Source organism: Halichoerus grypus, chromosome 5, assembly GCF_964656455.1.
Source record: "Halichoerus grypus chromosome 5, mHalGry1.hap1.1, whole genome shotgun sequence".
NCBI lineage: Eukaryota > Metazoa > Chordata > Mammalia > Carnivora > Phocidae > Halichoerus > Halichoerus grypus.
The window spans coordinates 149,432,559-149,449,898 of NC_135716.1; the positions used below are offsets into that span (position 1 = coordinate 149,432,559).

Consider the following 17,340-nt stretch of genomic DNA (forward strand, 5'->3'; position numbering starts at 1 on the left):
CTTCTCTTTCCCCATCTCTCTTCTCCACTTATAATAATGAAACTGTTTACTAAAACAAAGACTGATCTCTTTTACCTATACTACCCTCCTGGAAAGATTTTAGTCATCTAGAGCACTCCACTGCTCCATTTTAAACATGAAGCCCCCAGAGAGGGAAGGGACTTACCCAAGTACCTATGCTTCTATAAATTGATGCTGAAATTAGGGTTGAGCTCAGTACCTCTGGCCCCCAGTGAAGGATAACAAAAGGAGGTGCAGAAGAGGACATATATCCTCCAGGTCTAGTAAAAGGGGTGCTGAACAGTTGCAGAACTTTTAAACTTCAATTTTGCCTTCAGTTATTATCTTTTCTGAACTTCAAATGTAATACTCTTACTCTAATAATTCTATTACTCATTTCCATATAAATTGTAGGTCAGCCTCAAGAAAGGGCACAGTTAATAATAGCTAAAATTTATGTAGCATTAACTATGTACAAAGCATGGTTCCAAACACTGTACATATATTACCTTATTTAATTATCATCAGTAATCCTAAGTACTGTTATTATTGCCATTTTTCAAATGAGGAAACTGAAACACAGAAAGGTTTAGTAGCTTGGCAAGGTCACATGACTTGAGGGTGGTAGAGTGGGATTAAAACTCAAGCTTCCAGGTTTCAGAGTCTGTGCTCTTGACTACTGTGCTAAGCTGGCACAAATACATTGACTTTCTACGGGCACCATTTATTCTCACTATACTGTTGGCAACTAGTCCATATGGCTTCCTGTAACCTTGCTTATCATTTCCATTCCTGATTAGCAGGAAGTGACGACTTGCATAGCATAGTCTTCTTATAAACTTTTTTCCTTTTTTTTCAGAGAGTCATTTTCAACATTGTTAACTTCAGTAAAACCAAGAGTCTTTATAGAGATGGAATGGCTCCTATGGTGAAATCTACAAGCAGACCCAAATGGTAAGTGACCAGAACGGGGCCTACTTCTGGTTGGGAATTTGACCCAGGTCTCAAAGTTTATGTGCTGGATGGCTAGGGCTTAACCTCACTGGCACTGAGAGGAGTAAGATGAGTTTTCTTGATGGCTATTGTCTGGGTTCTAGGTCAAGGGTAGGGCTCTCTGAGAATGTTGGAATAGGGAACATGGTTCCACATATGGAGTGACCAGCATTCCATTATGAGGGAAGGTACAGTCTGTTATTTGGTAAACTTCCTGTCCTGTTGGCCTTTTATCATGGTGTCTTTGGAAATGTAACTGAAATTGATTCTATGTTGTTTTATTTTTGTTTCCTAGCCTGAGCAGAGATGTTGTATAGTAACCTGGTAGAACATTGGGAACTACAGTTTAGTAGATTTCCCTTGCTTTGATGGTTTCTTTGTGGCATTTTTATATAGATGTGTGCTTTGTGCATGTTAAAATTATACTTGTTCATTGCTGTAGCGAGGGTGAGGAGAGTTTGATAGGCTTGTTTAAAATAGTAATAATTATGGTAGTGATGATGATGATAACTGCTCTCACTTACTGAGAGCCTGTTCTTTTTACATATTTTACATTTGCTGTCAGTATTATCACAACAGTTTTGCAAGGGAGAGCTTAAATATTCCTATATTACAGATGAAAAAGTTGAGGCTAGGAGAGGGTAAGTACTTTCTCTATACCATAGGTACTGAGAGGAGCCTGTGTTATTTTTATTACCCCACAGTACCATCCAAACCAATTAATTTTTCATCCATCCATTCATTTATTCTTTCAACAAACATTGATTGAATGCACCAAAAATGAGAGTTTTTAAAGATAGAAGCCAATGTTATTCATCTATCACACAGTAGGTATTAATTGAATGCTTGTTGAACTAAACTGAATTCGTTATGAGAATTTACATGTAAAGTGCCTGGCACTTGCTAAGTGCTCAATAAATGTCATCTATTATTAATAGTATTATGTAAAACACTATACAAATGTGAGGATTTGTTAATATTATTCTAGCTTTGATCCCTATTCAAATTTTAATGACTAGTGAGAAGATCATCTCCAAATGTCTATATTTATAGAAAACTAGCAATTCATAAATATTGAATTGTGCTTTTATCTACAAACGATACTTGGCAATTTTCTATAAATGCTGGGCTGAGAAGCTCAGGTTTGTAAAAGTGTAGGCATTGGATGATAATGAAAACTGTTTATTAAAAGATAAAAATATCTTCCTGGGCTTGTTGTTTTTTTTTTTTTTTTTTGCTTTGCTGCATCAAGTCAACTATACTGCCATTCCTGGATCTCCTTTTGACAATGGAATCTGGGCAAGGGGTAGGCCTTTGTTTTGAATTTCTGAACTCAGCCCAGTGGATAATAATATAGCACATCTCTCTGTTAATAGGTGTCTATGTGTAGATGTGTACTTCAAACCTTGCCAACAAAAGGACATCACTGTTGATCTGATCATGAGGGTCCTCAAAATAACATTGTATTTCTTTTATGAGGCTCTATGTTAGGATCTTACACAGCAACCATAATCACCATCCCTTTTCCCCAACTGTTCAATGCTGGAGTCTTCTCTCTTTTTTTTTTTTTTTTTTGTGCTTTTAAAATCCTTAAGCTTTAATCATTTCATTTTGTTTTGTTTTGTTTCTTATGGATTATCATCTGGGGCCTCTCTGTCAGGGCTCTTGACAAGATTTTAAAATGTTAATGAGTCCTTGCATTTATATTATAATATCTGAGGATGAAGTTAGTACTCTTATCCAGTATTGGCAGGCTCTCAGCAGCAGCCATTATCCAGTCATGGGGCTTCTCTAATAGTCTGAAAAAGCTTAAATATTCAGAATTCAGTTTATTGTAGTTCATCAGGCTGGTAAGGTATGAGGTACCAGAGCAAATCAGGTTGTTGATATGTCTCATCTCTCATCTTTTTGACTTTGCTAACCCCAGACTTTGGATGCAAAACTACTCACATTCCTTCATAGTCCCCTTTCTTAAAGCCAGACTGAGATATTATTCACTTAGTAGGACTTTATTGATCATCTTAATGTATCACATACTATTCTAGATATTGGGGATACAGTATGTATATGACAGAAAAGATCTGTCCTGAAAGGGAATTTTCTTTTTAGAATTTTATTAACTGATCTGTACATGCCATAATTGTTATACTCCTTGCTACTGGTTTGTTCTAAGGATTCTTTCTGTCCCTTTGGTGTTTTCTGCTTAGGACTTTCTTCTCTTTCTTGTGTCAGTTACCTGTACCAGAACCTGTCTTCCAATAGTCATTCTAAATGTTCTTAGGGCAACACAAAAATTGTACATGACTGTTTGGCTCTCAGATTATTAGATTTTATTGGCCCTGAAGAGTCCATTATAATTTAGGATTCTAGACAACAGCCTGACTCAAAACTGACAAATACATTGTAGATTCCAGTATTAGAATATCTACTCTAGTGTTTTCCTAATTCTGGTTTTCTCCAAATCCAAGGCAACCAAACAAAAGAAGTTTCTGATACCTTTCTTATCTAGGGATTTCACTTCCTTTAATATTCCAAACAGGCCTTGGAAAAATTCTTACCTCATGACAAATAATAAAAATTCTCAATTTCCTGGATGAAATATTTACCAGATTAGGAAAAGACACTTTCACCTTTTCAAGGTAAAATAAAACATTCTTCTTCACCTCTATTATAGGGGCCCATAACTGATGCCAAGTAAAGATGCCTTCAGGCCTTAGCATAGGTTTGGTAATCAACTAGTTGTAGAAAGCTGATGAACAAAAAAGCAACTAAAAGCCATTGTGCAAATATATGGCTACTCAAGATTGTTCTGCCTTGAGGAGATAAAGTCAGAATACCTAGCACCAAAATGGAGAAGCTAAAATATTCAGAAATTTTCTGCCTATTTTAATTCACTCTAATTTTGTTTCCATATTAGACTTCTTAAGAAGTGTTGGTTTTTAAGGCTCAAGTTTATGCAGCAGCAGTTCATTAATATTTTTTAATATTGTCCAAGGCTGAAATTGCTTTGTGATAGGCACTGCAGGGACTGGCATTACAAGACAGCCAAAATTAATATTCTTACTTAAGCAGAAGCTAAGTCTAGGATATTTGTACAAGCAGTAAGTGGTAGCATTAGCCAGAGACCTCAGGACTCCCAAGTTTACTATTGTTCCCATATTCAATGCACAGGGAAGGTGGAAGAAGGGGACACAAAGAAGCAGGGACTTGCATGCTGCTGTTTGGCCTTTGGTAGATCTGAAATAACTTTTCTGATCGACTTGTCCATTATAGTAGATTGAGGAGATTAGACTAAATCTCAAAAGTGGCTTCCATTTAACACAATTTTATTGAACATCTAACTTTATGCCAGGTCTTGGGGTGATAATATGAATCTGATAATATGAATAATCTGATCTGGATTATTTCTTTAAAATTTTATTTTCTACAAGTTGAAACACAAACAGAAATAAGTACAAAATAAAGAGTATTGTGCTAAAATAAAGTATGCTGTGGGATTAGAGAAGAGAAAGAAAATTACATGATTAGGGCTGTGGAGAGTAAAGGAGAACCTTTGGGTGCACTTGGACATGAACAAAATTAAGGAAATGGAATTCCAGATGGCAGATATAACATGATGAGCTATGACATTTATTTTATAAGCCTCAATTTCCTCACTGTAAAATGCAAAGTAGCTTTTTCAGTTTTATAAGAAACACATGTGAAATGGGTAACTTTAAAAAGTTTCAAAGAGCTTATGAATTCAGTAAATTCCCTGACCATTTCTTTCCTTTTTCCCCGACTCACTCAAGACTGATTGGGTGAGCATTATGCCTTCTCTTTCTCTCTCCTTTTCTTCCTAACCTTTCTCCTTCCTTCCTTCTTCCCTCCCTCCTTCTCCCTGTCAATAAATCCTTATAAGTAGTTACAGTAGACCAGGAATTATGCAAGGTATCAGAACAAAATAATAGGGAGACATGTGATTACTGTTATCATAAAGCTCATAGTCTACTGGGCTAGGCATCAAACATGTAAATATAGTAAAGTGTGATAACTGTGAAAACCGGGAGAATTTAGCATACTGTGGAAACTATTCAGCATTTAAGACTTAACCTGCTTCAAGGATAAGAGACCTTTCGTAGGTGTGTTACTTATGCTGAGAACTGAAAGATGAACAGGTGAGATCATAGTAAGTTGGGATATGTGTGAAGTAATAAAGTGTGTTTGAAAACAAAGGGATGAGAAAGAACATTACATTTTTGTTGAGAAAAGGCCAATATGATTGGAACATGAAATTCTAAAGAGAAGGTGACTAGAGAGGTAGGTAGGAGTGAGATTGAGGTGAGTTTTGTAAGCCAAGGTAAAGAGCTGGACTTGATTCTGAAGGCACTATAAAGAAACTGAAGAAATTAAACAGGGCATGATCAGAATGGCAGTTTAGAAAGATCAGTCTTAATGCTTAATAGTGAATATCTTGGAAGGAGTGCAGTTGTTTGGAGGTTTTTTGCAATACCTTAGGCTACAGCTGATGATGGATTAGACTGGTAACAGTAGTGATGAAAACAAGTGGGTGGATTTGAGGGTTAACAGAAGATTGAATCAATTTAACCTTTTGATTGAATAGATGTAGAGGGTAAAAGAGAGGTAGGAGTTCTAGATGACTCCGGGGTTTTCTGGCATATACAACAGAAGGGTTGGTGGTGTTATTTACTGAAGACGAGGGTTATAAGAGGAAAGAGTTTTGGCAGATTTGGTTGGAAAGAGGAGATGATGATCTTGACCTTGGAAGCATAGAGCTAGAAATGCCTGAGAGATATCCAAGTACAGATGTCAAGTAGGCAGTAGGGTTTATTGGTAAGAGACCCAAGAGAGGAATCTGGAGGTACAGATTCAGGAGTCATCAGCCTGTAGATGATAACTAGAATGGTGGGGGCAGATGTGGTCTCCCAGGGAGGTTGTATGGACTGAAGAGGGAAGATTAGGACAGGGCTCTGAGAAATCCCTCAATTTAAAAGTTGGATAGAGGGTGCCTGGGTGACTCAGTAGGCACCTGCCTTTGGCTCAGGTCATGATCCCAGGGTCCTGGGATCGAGCTGCGCATCGGGCTCCCTACTCCACGGGAAGCCTGCTTCTCCCTCTCCCACTCCCCCTGCTTGTGTTCCCTCTCTCATTGTGTCTCTCTCTGTCAAATAAATAAATAAAATCTTTAAAAATAAATAAATAAAAGTTGGATAGAGGATGAGAAACTCACAAAAGAGGTTAAGAGGAACTGGCCAGAGGTGTAGGAAGAAAACCAAGATAGTATGATGTCATGTAACCAAGAAGAGAGGGCTTTTCTAAAAAAGAGGGAGTGACTAACACTGCCAATTGCTACTGAAAGGTAAAAGATAATTAAAGTCTTAAAATGCCCAATGCATGTAGTGATGTAGAGGTCATTAGAGACTTTGTTGACTGCCATTCTAGTGACACGGCAGGAGTTCAAGCCAGCTGTATGAGATAATGAGTGAGTTGAGGGATGAAGAAAGTGTAAAGAAATGGAGACTATAAATATAGATGGTTCTTTCAAAAGTTTGGCTACAAAAATTCAGAAAGAGATACAAGTCCATGGGACAGACAACAAGTAAACAGGCAGTTACAATAAATACCCTTTTGAGGGGCACCTGGGTGACTCAGTCGTTAAACGTCTGCCTTCGGCTCAGGTCATCCCAGGGTCCTGGGATCGAGCCCTGCATCGGGCTCCCTGCTCCCTGGGAAGCCTGCTTCTCCCTCTCCCACTCCCCCTGCTTGTGTTCCCTCTCTCGCTGTGTCTCTCTGTCAAAAAATAAATAAAATCTTTAAAATAAATAAGTAAATAAATAAATACCCTTTTGCATTAAGTGTAGTGATAGTATGTACAAATAGCATTGGCTCTATATTATTCTTAATCTCTTATATTATTCTTAATCTAATGATAATCTTTAGTCTTGATCTTGTGAAAAAAGAAACTAAACTTTTGAAATTAAAGATGTATTTTCTGAAATAATGGGGCTTTACTCTATTGTTACAAAAAATAATATTTAAAAATTATAAATTAATGAATTCACATTTAAAAACAAATAAGTCATACATTTACAATAAAATTATATCCCTTAGCCCCCCATATACGTAATCTTCCTGCTTTATTCTTCTGTATAGTGCTTATTACCATCTAGCAAACTATAATGTATTATTTATTTTGTTAGCTGTCTCTCCATCTATTAGAAAGTAAGCCATGAGAATAGGGATTTTCATCATTTTTGTATTCATTTGTGTATCCTTAGCACCTCAAACTGTGCTTGGTCTATATGACATACTCAATAAATATTTGTTAAATAAATTCATTAATCCATTATCCTTCTGCTAAACCTAACAGTTGTTTTAATTTTACATATTCTTTTTTAGTTTTTGTTTCCATAAGCACGTTTTCACACAGCAGCAATCAAATATGTATACCCATTTATATTCTCTTCTTTTCATTTAACATTGTATCAAAACAGTTTCTCATGTTTTCTACTAGTGTTCATTATACCATAGTTGGAGAATTGTTTACTGTTTTTATATGTCATAATTTACTCTATCATATCTCCATTAGTGAGCATTTAGTTTTTTAATATATTTGATATATTTTTTCTAAAGTAGAAATATTAGATAGATAGATGATAGATAGATAGATAGATAGATTTGTCAAATTATTTTTTAGAATCAGTTCCTGAAGGAGTGATTACAGGATTGATGACTATAAGCTTCTGGTATGCATGCTCTCAAAATATGTTGCACCAATTTAAAATGCTACCTTTGATCTATCAGTTTTACTGCAATCTGGACAGCATTAAGAATTGTCATTGAAAAAAAAACTAGTTTAGGAACTGTAAGATTGTCCTTTTGTTTTTTGTTGTTGTGGTGGTTGTTGTTGTTCTCATTTGAGCTTGTGTCTTAAGAATATTGGCATTAGTATAGTGTCAAAACTGAGTTTCCAAAAATAAATATAATTGCATTAAAAAGAAAAGGTAAGACATTACAGACATTCTGGGAAGGGATGGAGTAGATGCACTCTTCCCTATTTCTCCCACTAAGTACAGCTAAAAACCATATACATTACTTTTGGAACAAACATAGAAGACCTGAAAGGTGGAGAGAAGAGGGAAGACTGGCTGAGTTTCTCAGGACCTGAAAATTATATAGTGGTGAGTTCCCTGGGTTTCATTTTTGCATCGTATATGCTAGAGTGGTTGCTTGAGAAGCCAGAAACCTAGAAATGCCAATGGGCATAGATAAAAAACAAGTCTTCCCAAAAGCCTATTCTTGCTAAACAAAAGACAACAAAGGGGGGGTTCAGCCCAGTAAGACAGAAAACTTTGGAGATAGTAATTGCCTGCTCTAGCCAAACACCATGGTAAAAAATTGCCCACTTCCACCCTCACCAACAAAGGAGGAGTGGAGAGCCTAGACTTCCATCTTTGCTCCAACCCTCCACCAGGTGGTGTCAGAGAAAAGTAGGGAACTGGGAATTTCATTCCTGCTAGTCAGTAATGAATCCTTTCCTCTTCTCTATGATGTCAGACCACATGAGGAATCTGAACTTCTACCATCCACTTGAAGATGGGATCAATAGCAGAGTGCAGGGAGTAGAGAACAGAATAAATGAACCTGAGGATAGAACAATAGAAGTTATTAGATCTAAACAATGGAGAAAAAATAGACTAAAAAGAAAAATGAACAGAACCTCAGGGACCTGTGGGACCAAAAATCTAACATTCATATCATTAGAATTCCAGAAGGAGAGGTGAAAAATTTGTTTGAAATGGCTGAAATCTCAAATTTGGCAAAAGACATAAACCTACAGATTCAAGAGAATGAGTGAACCCGAAACAGGAAAAAAGTGAGGGAAATCCATGCCAAGAAACATCATAATCAAACTAAGGAAAGAAAGAATCTTGAAAACAGTGAGAGAAAATCATACCTTACCTATATGGGAAAATAAATTTGAACACAACAGATTTCACATCAGAAACTATAGAGGCCAAAGGAAAGTGGCACAATGTTCTTCAGTACTGAAAGAAAAGAACTGCAAACTTAGAATCTAATATCCGGCAAAAATATCCTTCAAGAAATCAAGACATTTTTTTTTTTTTTTAAAGATTTTATTTATTTATGTATTAGAGAGCGAGCGAGAGAAACAGCATGAGAGGGGAGAAGGTCAGAGGGAGAAGCAGGCTCGCCGCTGAGCTGGGAGCCCGATGTGGGACTCGATCCCGGGACTCCAGGATCATGACCTGAGCCGAAGGCAGTCGCTTAACCAACTGAGCCACCCAGGCGCCCCAAGAAATCAAGACATTTTGAAGAAGGACAAATTTCATCAAAAGGAAAGAGTATTCGTCAACAGAAGACCTCCCCTAAAAGAATGGGAAAAGGAAGTTCTTAAAACAGAAAAAAAAATTATAAAAGAAGGACTCTTGGAATGTCAGAAAGAAAGAAATAACATAAAAAGTAAATAGGTAAATACAATAAACTCCTTTTTCTCCATTTCTAAATTATGTTTGATGTTGAAGCAATAATTATAACATTGATTCAGTTTTCAATGTATGTGGAGGAAATATTTAACATAATCATATTATATGTGGAAAGGTAAAAGGACTTAAAAGGAGGTAGAGTTTTTGCACTTACCTCAAAATGGTAAATTTCAACACCAATAGTCTGTGATAAGTTATGTATAATATATAATATAGGATGGTAAATGATAGTGGGGTGGGTTTGATCATAAGGGGTAGCATCTGAGAGATCTTTATGGTGATGAAGTAGTTCTATATCTTGATTATGGTGGTGATAAAATGGCATAGAACTATGCACACATGTTGTACCAATGTAAATTTCCTGGTTTTGAAATTGTTACTCATTATTCATAACTATAGTTATGTAAAATGCAGCCTTTGAGGGAACCCAGATGAAGAGTACACAAGACCTCTCTGTACTGTTTTTGAAAATCCATAAGAATCTATAATTATCTCAAAACAAAAAGTTAAAACCACATTACTTAACCCACTCTTCACAAAAAAGCCCAAAAAGTATAAGAATATTTTGAAGAATTTCAACAAGTGCAGAAGGATCTGAAGCTTCCCAGAGACTGAATGAGGGTTGGGAGGGAAACATGGGGAGGGTCTTTTTGAATGTGTAACAAAAGGAAAAACTCTAAAAATCATATTCTAGAATGAATAATGTAACCTGAGGAAATGTGGAACTAGAAATAGGGCAGTGGGGTGGGAATAACATGGACCTGAGTCTATATTTCATCTCTGGGTCTTCTAGTAGCTCACTTAACCTCTCTGTGCCACCATTTCTTCACACAGAGCACAGCAAGGTTATCCACTCTAGATAATTTTCACCCTGTGCTGCCTGGAGAGTTCTTGCATAGGTCAAGGAGAAACCTCAGTGAAAATGCAGGCTGTTCTCTTATTTCCACCAGAGCAAATGTACTTTTGTCTGCTTCACTTATCAGTTATATGAATCAAATTTTATTTTAAAAAACACGTAGACTGATATCTCTCACTACTCTATATAAAATAAAGATTATTATTCACAGTCTTTCAAATGGGGAAATAGAAATACAAGAAGATATATGACTTGTCACAAATCATACAGCAAGTAAGTGCATAGCAGAGCCTGGAGCCCACATGGGAATGATTGTCTACCTATCACTTTCCTCACTGTGCCACATGGCCTTCAAATAAAAGTTGAAAACTTTGAGCTTGGTAACAATTTCTAACAATTTCCTTTAGTTTTCTACAGTGTGTCCTATAAATAGAACCTTTCCAGCGTTGAGGGACTCTCAGCATGTGGTGAGTTCTGGAGCTGCCTCAGTAGAAAGAGGATGTCCACCTGTCATGGAGAAAGTGGAGAGGATTTCTGCCCTGGGAGGGAGGGTGGACCATCCATATCACTGTCAGTGTTCCCAATCAAATTATAGGGCATACTGGGAAAGTATTACAGTTATTGTAATTGTTTTGACCTCAAAACTCAAATGGAAGGAAGCACAGAAAGGAAGAGAGAAAGAATCTATGCTACAATCCCAGTCATGGGATGGTGAGACAAATGAGGAAATGAGTAAGAGGCAAGGAGAATTTGCTGGTTAATGAACCTGAAGGTGGTGACTTCCAAGATCCCTTCATATTCAAACTATGGCCTAAAATATTATGATTCCAGTCTCCTTGTATGGAGTTCAATTCAATTTAATTCAAGATTATTGTATATCTTTCTGCCGTAAGCAGCTTTCAGATTTTGTACTAAATGCTTTGATTCTCTTGGAACCTTGGGAAGGGTATCTGTCACTTTCCCAGTTTTACAAATGAGTATACCAAGGCTCAGGATGATGAAGTAACTTGCCCTAATAGTTTAGGAAAGCTAGAATGTGGCAGAGCTGATATTTGAATGTAAAGTTGCTAAGTTTAATCTTAATCCTTTTTCCTTTTTCTAGTATAGTAGTGGTTAATAGCTTAAGCTTTGGAGTGGAGAAATCTGAATTTAACCTGGTTCTGTTGTTTGTTATGAGGAGGGTAGGTGACTCACTCAAGATCATACAGCAAGTAAGAGCAGAGCAGAGCCTGGAGGCCACATGGGACTGACTGGCAAGCCCATTGCTTTCTTCTGTGCTGCCATACTGCCTCCCTTTTCTTTTACTCCAGGTAAAGGGGCTGAAAGATAACAGCTTGGTGCAGGAAAAAAGCATTGGCTTTGTGGTCAACCAGTCAAACCTGAATTCAAATCTTACCTCTTGCCTTTGGATGGCGCCAATAATAGCTACCATTAATTAAACTCACATTAATACACTCCCTGTGCTACTGTGCTGTATGATTTCTCTCTAACTCTCACAGCAAACAGGCCAGGACATGAGTGAGGAAACCTGGTGTTTGTGTCATGTGATGCCAACATCTCAGGAGGAAGGAGTCTTAGTGATCACCTAGTCCAAAGCCCTTATTTTGCACAGGAAGAAACTAAAGGACAGAGAAGTATTTGTCTAAAGACTCCTAACTGTTCTTCAACAATTATATTTGAACCCAGTTTGTCCAACTCTTGAGCCACAACATTAAACAGTCTGCAAAATACTTTATTGTTACAAAAGGATTTTGCATCATGATATCCTCACAATAGCTCTAGGAGGCAGGAAAGTCAGAGACTATCACCTCCAGATGAGGAAACTGAGGCTCAGAAAAGAGTCACATAACTAGTCAGAGGCAGAGCCAAGAATCTGTCCCAAATCTGTGAGAGATCTATAGCCATGCTTGCTCGCTTTCTTTCTCTTTCTCTCTCTCTTTCTTCATCATGATAAGTGTACTCTTAAATCCCTATCACCTATTTCACCCATCCCTCCCCCCAGCTCCCCTATTGTAACCATCAGTTTATTCTCTATAGTTAAGAGTTTGTTTCTTGGTTTGTCTCTCTCTCTCTCTCTTTTTTTCCCTTTACTCATTTGTTTTGTTTCTTAAATTCCACATGTGGGTGAAATCATATGGTATTTATCTTTCTCTGACTGACTGACTTCTCTTAGCATTATATTCTCTACCTCTATCCATGTTGTTGCAAATGGCAAAATTTCATTCTTTTTTATGGCTGAGTAATATTCCTAGATAGATAGATAGATAGATGATAGATAGATAGATAGATCTTACGTATTCTTTATCTATTCATCTATCTATGGACACTTGGGCTGCTTCTATAGTTTGACTATTGTAAATAATGCTGCCATAAATATAGGGGTTCATGTATCCCTTTAAATGAGTGTTTTTGTATTTTGGGGGTATATACCCAATAGTATGATTACTGAATGGTAGGGTAGTTCTATGTTTAACTTTCTGAGGACCCTCCATAGGACCCTCCATACTGTTTTCCATAGTGGCTGCACCAGTTTGCATTCCAACCAACAGTACACAGTGGTTCCTATTTCTCCACATCTTTGACAACACTTGTCGTTTCTTGAGTTTTTAATTTTTTTTTTTTATTTTAGCAATTCTGACTGGTGTGAGGTTTTGATTTGTATTTCTTTGATGATGAGTGATGTTGATTATCTTTTCATGTGTCTGTTGGCCACCTGTATGTCTTTTTGGAGAAATGTCTGCTCATGTCTTCTGCCCATGATTCATTGGATTATTTGTTTTTTGGCATTGAGTTATATAAGTTCTTTATATATTTTGGATACTAACCCTTTATCATATATGTCATTTGCAAATATTTTCTCCCATACAGTAGGTTTCCTTTTAGTTTTGTTGGTTGTTCCCTTCTCTGTGTAGAAACTTTTTATTTTGATGTAGTCCCAGTAGTTTATTTTTGCTTTTATTTCCCTTGATTCAGAGACATATCTAGAAAACTGTCGCTACAGCCGATGTCAGAGAAATTACTGCTTGTGCTCTCTTCTAGGATTTTTATGGTTTCACATCTCACATTTAGACATTTAATCTATTTTTAGTTTATTTTTGTGTATGGTGTAAGAAAGTGGTCTAATTTCATTCTTTTGCATGTAGCTATCTAGTTTTCCCAACACCATTTGTTGAAGAGACATTTTCCTATTGCATATTCTTGCACCTTTTGTCAGAGGTTAATTGACTATATAATTGTGGATTTATTTTTTGGGTTTTCTATTCTGTTCCATTGATCTATGTGTCTGTTTTTATGCCAGTACCATGCTGTTTTAATTACTATCACTTTATAATATTACTTGAAATCTGGAATTGTGATATCTCTAGTTTTGTTTTTCTTTGTCAAGATTACTTTGGCAATCTGCGGTCTTTTCTGGTTCCATACAAATTTTAGGCTTGTTCTAGTTCTGTGAAAAATGCTGCTGGTATTTTGATAGGGATTGCATTAAATGGGTGGATTGCTTTGGGTACTATAAGCATTTTAACAATATTTTTTCTTCCAACACATGACTATGTAATGTCTTGCCATTTCTTTGGGTTATCTTGAAATTTTTCATTTGTTTTATAGTTTTCAGAGTATAGGTCTTTCACCTCTTTAGTTAAATTTATTCCTAGATTTTTTTTATTGTTTTTGGTGCAGTTGTAAATGGGATTGTTTTCTTAATTTCACTTTCTGCTGCTTCATTATTAGTATAGAAATGCAAAAGATTTCTGTACATTGATTTTGAATCCTGCAACTTTACTGAATTCATTTATCAGTTCTAGCAGTTTTTTGGTGGAGTCTTTCAAGGTTTTCTATATAGAGTATCATGTGATCTACAAATAGTGAAAGTTTTACTTCTTCCTTACCAATTTAGATGCCTTTTATTTCTTTATGTTGTCCAATACTGTGGCAAGGATTTCTGGTATTATGTTGAATAAAAGTGGTGGGTGTGGACAGCTTTGTCTTCCTCCTGACCTTAGGGGAAAAGCTTTTTTTCACATTGAGTATGATGTTGGCTGTGGGTTTTTCATAAATGGCCTTTATTATGTTGAGGTATGTTCCCTCTAGATCTACTTTGCAGATGGTTTTTAATCATGAATGGATATATGGTAGTTTGTTGAATGCTTTTTCTGAATCCGTTGAAATGATCATATGGTTTTTACCATTTCTTATTGATGTGATGCATCACATTGATTGTTTTGCCAATATTGAACCACCCTTGCATCCCATTTGATAATAAATCTCATTTGACTGTGGTGTGTGATTTTTTTAATGCATTGTTGGATTAGGTTTGCCAGTATTTTGTTGAGGACTTTTGCGTGTATATTCATTAGAGATATTGGCCTGTATTTCTCTTTTTTCTGTGGTTATTTATTTGTCTGGTTTTGGTATCAGGGGGATATTGGCTCCTTAGAATGAATTTGCAAGTTTTCCTTCCTCTTACATATTTTGGAATAGTTTGAGAAGAATAGATGTTAACTCTTCTTTAAATATTTGGTAGAATTTACCTGTGAAGCTATCTCATCCTGGACTTTGGTTTTTGGGGAGTTTTTTGATTACTGATTCAATTTCATTGCTGACAGTTGGTCTGTTCAAATTTTCATTTTCTTTCTGCTTTAGTTTTGGTAGGTTATATGTTTCTAGTAATTTATCCATTTCTTCTAAATTGTCCAATTTGTTGGCATATAGATTTTCATAATATTTTGTTACAATTATTTGTATTTCTGTAGTTTTGATTATTTCTCCTCTGTTTTTAGGGATTTTGTTTATTTGGGCCCTCTTTTTTTTTAACTGTGTCTGGCTAGAGGTTTATTAGTTTTGTTGGTCTTTTCAAAGACTTAGCTCCTGGTTTCATTGATCTGTTCTTTTTTTTTTTTTAATTTCTATATCACTTATTTCTACTCTAATCTTTATTATTTCCTTCCTTTTGCTAGGTTTGGGTTTCATTTGTTCTTCATTTTCTAGCTCTTGGTGTAAGGTTGTTTAGTTGAGATTTTTCTTGCTTCTTGCAGTAGGCTAGTGTTGCTTTAAACTTCCCTAGACCACTTTTGCTTCATTCCAAAGTTTTGGACCCTTATGTTTTCATTTTCATTTGTTGCCATGTAATTTTTTATTTCTTCTTCGATTTCTTGGTTGACCCATTTATTATTTAGTAGCATGTTATCTAACCTTCATGTATTTGTGCTCTTTCCAGATTTTTTCTTGCGCTTGATTTCTAGTTTCATAGCATTGTGGTCAGAAAAGATGCATGGTATGATATATATAGATATAGATATATAGATATAGATATAGATAGATATAGATATAGATATAGATATAGATATAGATATAGATAATTTGTTGAGACTTGTTTTGTGACCAATATGTGATCCCTTCTGGAGAATGTTCCATGTACACATGAAGAGAATGTGTATTCTGCTCTTTTAGGATGGAAAGTTCTGAATATATCTGTTAAACCCATCTGGTTCAGTATGTCATTCAAAGCCATTGTGCCTTTGTTGATCTGTCCATTGATGTTAAGTGGGGGTGTTGAAGTCTCCTACTATTATTGTATTACTATATATTAGTTCCTTTATGTTTCTTATTAACTGTTTTATGTATTTGGGTGCTCTCATATTGGTTGCATAAATATTTGCAATTGTTATATCCTCTTGATGGATTGACCCCTTTATTATTATAGTGTCCTTCTTTGTCTCCGTTTACAGTCTTTGTTTTAAAGTCTATTTTGTTCAGTATAAGTATTGCTATCCTAGCTTTCTTTTCATATTGATTTACATGCTAAATATTTCTCCGTCCCCTCATTTTCAATCTTCAGGTTTCTTTCAGTCTGAAATGAGTATCATGTAGGCAGTATAGATGGGTCTTGGTTTTTTTTCCCCCCACTCTTTCACCCTCTGTCTTTGGATTGGAGCATTTAGTCCATTTACATTCAAAGTAATTATTGATAGATAAGTATTTATTGCCATTTTGTTACTTGTTTTGTGCTTGTTTCTAAAAATTTTCTCTGCTCCTTTCTTCTGTTGCTCTCTTTCATGGTTTGTTGGACTTCTTTAGTAATATGCTTGGATTTCTTACCTTTTAATGTTTACATATCTATTACTCATTTTTGATTTGTGGTTACTATTACATTTCTATATAACATCTTCTGCATATAGCAGTCTCTATTAAGTTGATGGTCGTTTAAGTTTGCACTGATTCTTTACTCCTCTCCCCTCCACGTTTTAGGTATATGGTGTCATATTTCATATGACATATGTCATTATTTATATGCTGTCTTTTTTCCATTGCATATTTTTTCCTGCTTTGTCGAAGATTATTTGACCATAGAGTTGAGGGTCCATATCTGGGCTCTCTATTCTGTTCCATTGGTCTATGTGTCTGTTTTTGTGCCAGTACCATGCTGTCTTGGTGATCACTGCTTTGTAATATTGCTTGAAATCGGGCAACGTGATGCCCCCAGCTTTGTTTTCCTTTTTCAACATTTCCTTGGTGATTCGGGGTCTTTTCTGATTCCATACAAATTTTAGGATTGTTTGTTCCAGCACTATGAAAAATGTCATTGGAATTTTAATCGGGATGGCGCTGAAGGTATAGATTGCTCTGGGTAGCATAGACATTTTAACAATGTCATTCTTCTGATCCATGAGCATAGAATGTTTTTCCATCTTTTTGTGTCTTCAATTTCTTTCATGAGTGTTCTGTAGTTCCTAGAATATAGATTCTTTACCTCTTTGGTTAGGTTTATTCCGAGGTATCTTACGGTTTTTGGTGCTGTTATAAATGGAATTGTTTCTCTAATTTCTCTTTCTACAGTTGCATTGCTAGTGTTTATGAAAGCAACTGATTTCTGCGCATTGATTTTGTATCCTGCCACATTACTGAATTGCTGGATGAGTTCTAGTAATTTGGGAGTGGAGTCTTTTGGGTTTTCCACATAAAGTATCATGTCATCTGTGAAGAGAA

General features: G+C 36.0%; 1 protein-coding gene across 6 annotated transcripts in view; it reads left to right on the forward strand.

Annotated features, from left to right (window-relative positions):
• The window catches only part of LOC118544703 (BEN domain-containing protein 5), a 1,415,283-nt gene that overhangs the window by 718,425 nt on the left and 679,518 nt on the right, over positions 1 to 17,340 (forward strand). For all 6 annotated transcript variants that reach the window (XM_078073180.1, XM_078073175.1, XM_078073174.1 and 3 more), the window contains one exon: positions 860 to 954. In XM_078073180.1, the coding sequence (XP_077929306.1) occupies positions 860 to 954 (95 nt within the window). The remainder of the gene's footprint in view (positions 1 to 859; positions 955 to 17,340) is intronic.